Source organism: Aplysia californica, unplaced genomic scaffold (genome assembly GCF_000002075.1).
Source record: "Aplysia californica isolate F4 #8 unplaced genomic scaffold, AplCal3.0 scaffold00237, whole genome shotgun sequence".
NCBI lineage: Eukaryota > Metazoa > Mollusca > Gastropoda > Aplysiida > Aplysiidae > Aplysia > Aplysia californica.
In genome coordinates, this window is record NW_004797507.1 from 732,985 (window position 1) to 735,221 (window position 2,237).

A 2,237-nucleotide genomic window follows, 5' to 3' on the forward strand; every position below is an offset into this window, starting at 1 on the left:
CCCCCAATCCTTATTTGTTTTATTCCCCAAACCACCTCACATTTTACTGGAAGGCACTGCCGAAAAGTCTAACTTCTTTCCCTTCCTTCTTTTGTCTCTGCATTCCTCACTCTTTCCTGCACTCCTAACTCTTTCTGTGTACACCATGCAATGTGCTATTCACTTTATTCAAACTCAAACCTTCAACAAAACCCCTTCCTCCCCTCCCCCCTCCCCCTTTTCCTCTCCGCCTCACTTCCTCCCCGCACTCCACCCCACATTCGCCCGCTCTTCTTCTTCCCCTTCCATTCGCCTCCCCCCCTCCTTCCCTTCCTCTACCCACTCCCCGCTATGCCAGGCATGGACCCAGCCGGCCCGTACTTCGAGGACACGGACAAGGTTGTGAGACTGGACTCCACTGACGCCACGTTCGTGGACATTGTCCACACAGACGGTGACGTCATCCTGCACCTCGGTGAGACTCACAGGACAATCGTTCTATTCATGATACTTACTTTTACTTTTTCATCCTCTGTTGTTGTTAAAGCGTCGAGGGGAGATGCATTTTTCTATGGTAGGCCAGCTCCGTAGCTCTTTCAAATGGGATACATGTGGTATGTACGTATTATAATTTCTCAGGGTATTCTTTACTCCCTCAATCCACCTTTTGCGTGGCCTTCCTCTTCTATTATAGCCTGAGTGCTTGGGGTTCATGATATATGTGTATATTTCTCAAACGTGTGTGCCTGGAGAAATGTCCCAGTTGTCGGAAATTTTGAATATTGAAATAAAGGCATATTCTTGTAGCAATACTGAAAATGCTGGTTTTTAAATTGTTCAAATATCATTAGCAGATTTAAAGATATGCCACATTTTGTAACAGATGGTGTAAAAACAAAGTTTGGAGAAAGAACTGCTTTAATCATAGTTTATAGTATGTTGCTCCAATATCCAGCACAATTTCTACCTTTTGGTGAAGTACAACATGTTGCAAAAATAATAAACTAAAAACAATTAGACTTGAAATATAAATCCTTTCAATATGTTATTAAGAAATGGTTAAACATGTGATTTCTCATGGAACTAAATGTTTGACCTGGTACGACATTGCCGACAACTGCCCACACGCAAATCTTTCCTTGTGCGAGCTCGTATTCACGATCAGAAACATTTAATTATACCTCTTGTTAGAATCATTATTCCTTTGTCAGAATATAACCTATATCAGAATGTATCCCATTCCAGAATATATTCCGTTCCAGAACCCACTCAGTTCCAGAATACACACCATCACATTATTATGTTTTATCTCAGAACATGAAGATGGATGATGATGATGCTCACGACGATAGGCAACGTGCACATAGGACAACATTTAAACAGTAACACACACACACACACACACACACACACACACACACACTGAAAGCGGGAGAGGAGCTTTATAGTACCTCAAATTCTAATAATTTTTTTCCATCTTTAGCCACCAATCAACCACTCTTACTTCCACATTAATTTGGGATGAAACTACATGTAGTGTACAGACAGACAGACAGACAGACAGACAGACAGACAGACAGACAGACAGACAGACAGACAGACATAATAGCTGTTATTCATCTCAATGTAACCCCTCCTCCCAACACCTTCTAGGTAACGTCGGTGGCGTGGGTGGCCTTGTGGCTAGGCTACCGGATCCGTAATCGTAAGATTGAGGGTTCGGCGGTTCGCACCTCATCTCGGTCCGAATTGTGTCTTTACGCTTTACACGAATTTCCCATCTGATTTGGTCCTTTCGGAGATGGACGTTAAATTCGGAGACCCGCCTTTAATTCTAAATAACCTAATAGTGTTTATAGGGACGTTTAGCCTATACCATTTCACCATTTCATCCGCCGTTTTTCGACTTTTCAGGCTTTGGCCTCAAACAACAGATAGGCCATGCAGACTACTACCCTAATCTAGGTCACGACCAGCCAGGCTGTCAGAAGGACCCGATTTCTCAAATTGCAGACAACGGGGTGGTGCAAGGTGAGACTTTGTTGATGTCTCTTTCGTCATAGTGGTCAGTATCAAAATTAGTCTTGGGTACGAATCAAAAGCTAACAATTTGACTTAGACATCAATATTTTCAAATCCTCGCTCCTAGCTTTTCCCTCGGAGTTATAATATCAATGCATTTTTTTCCACAAGTTTTCTCAAAGTCAATGATTGTCTGACACGAAATAAGACCATAAACATGGCCATGTGACCCCCCC

The 2,237-nt window shown here is 42.6% G+C and overlaps 1 protein-coding gene across 1 annotated transcript in view; it reads left to right on the top strand.

The window, feature by feature from the left end:
- LOC101862733 (pancreatic triacylglycerol lipase) overlaps positions 1-2,010 on the top strand; it is a gene marked incomplete at its 3' end in the record, with an annotated part of 9,869 nt that extends 7,859 nt beyond the window's left edge. The window contains 2 exon segments of the mRNA XM_005100151.3: positions 338-454; positions 1,894-2,010. Coding sequence (XP_005100208.2) covers positions 338-454; positions 1,894-2,010 — 234 coding nt within the window.
- Between the last annotated feature and the right edge of the window lie 227 nt (positions 2,011-2,237).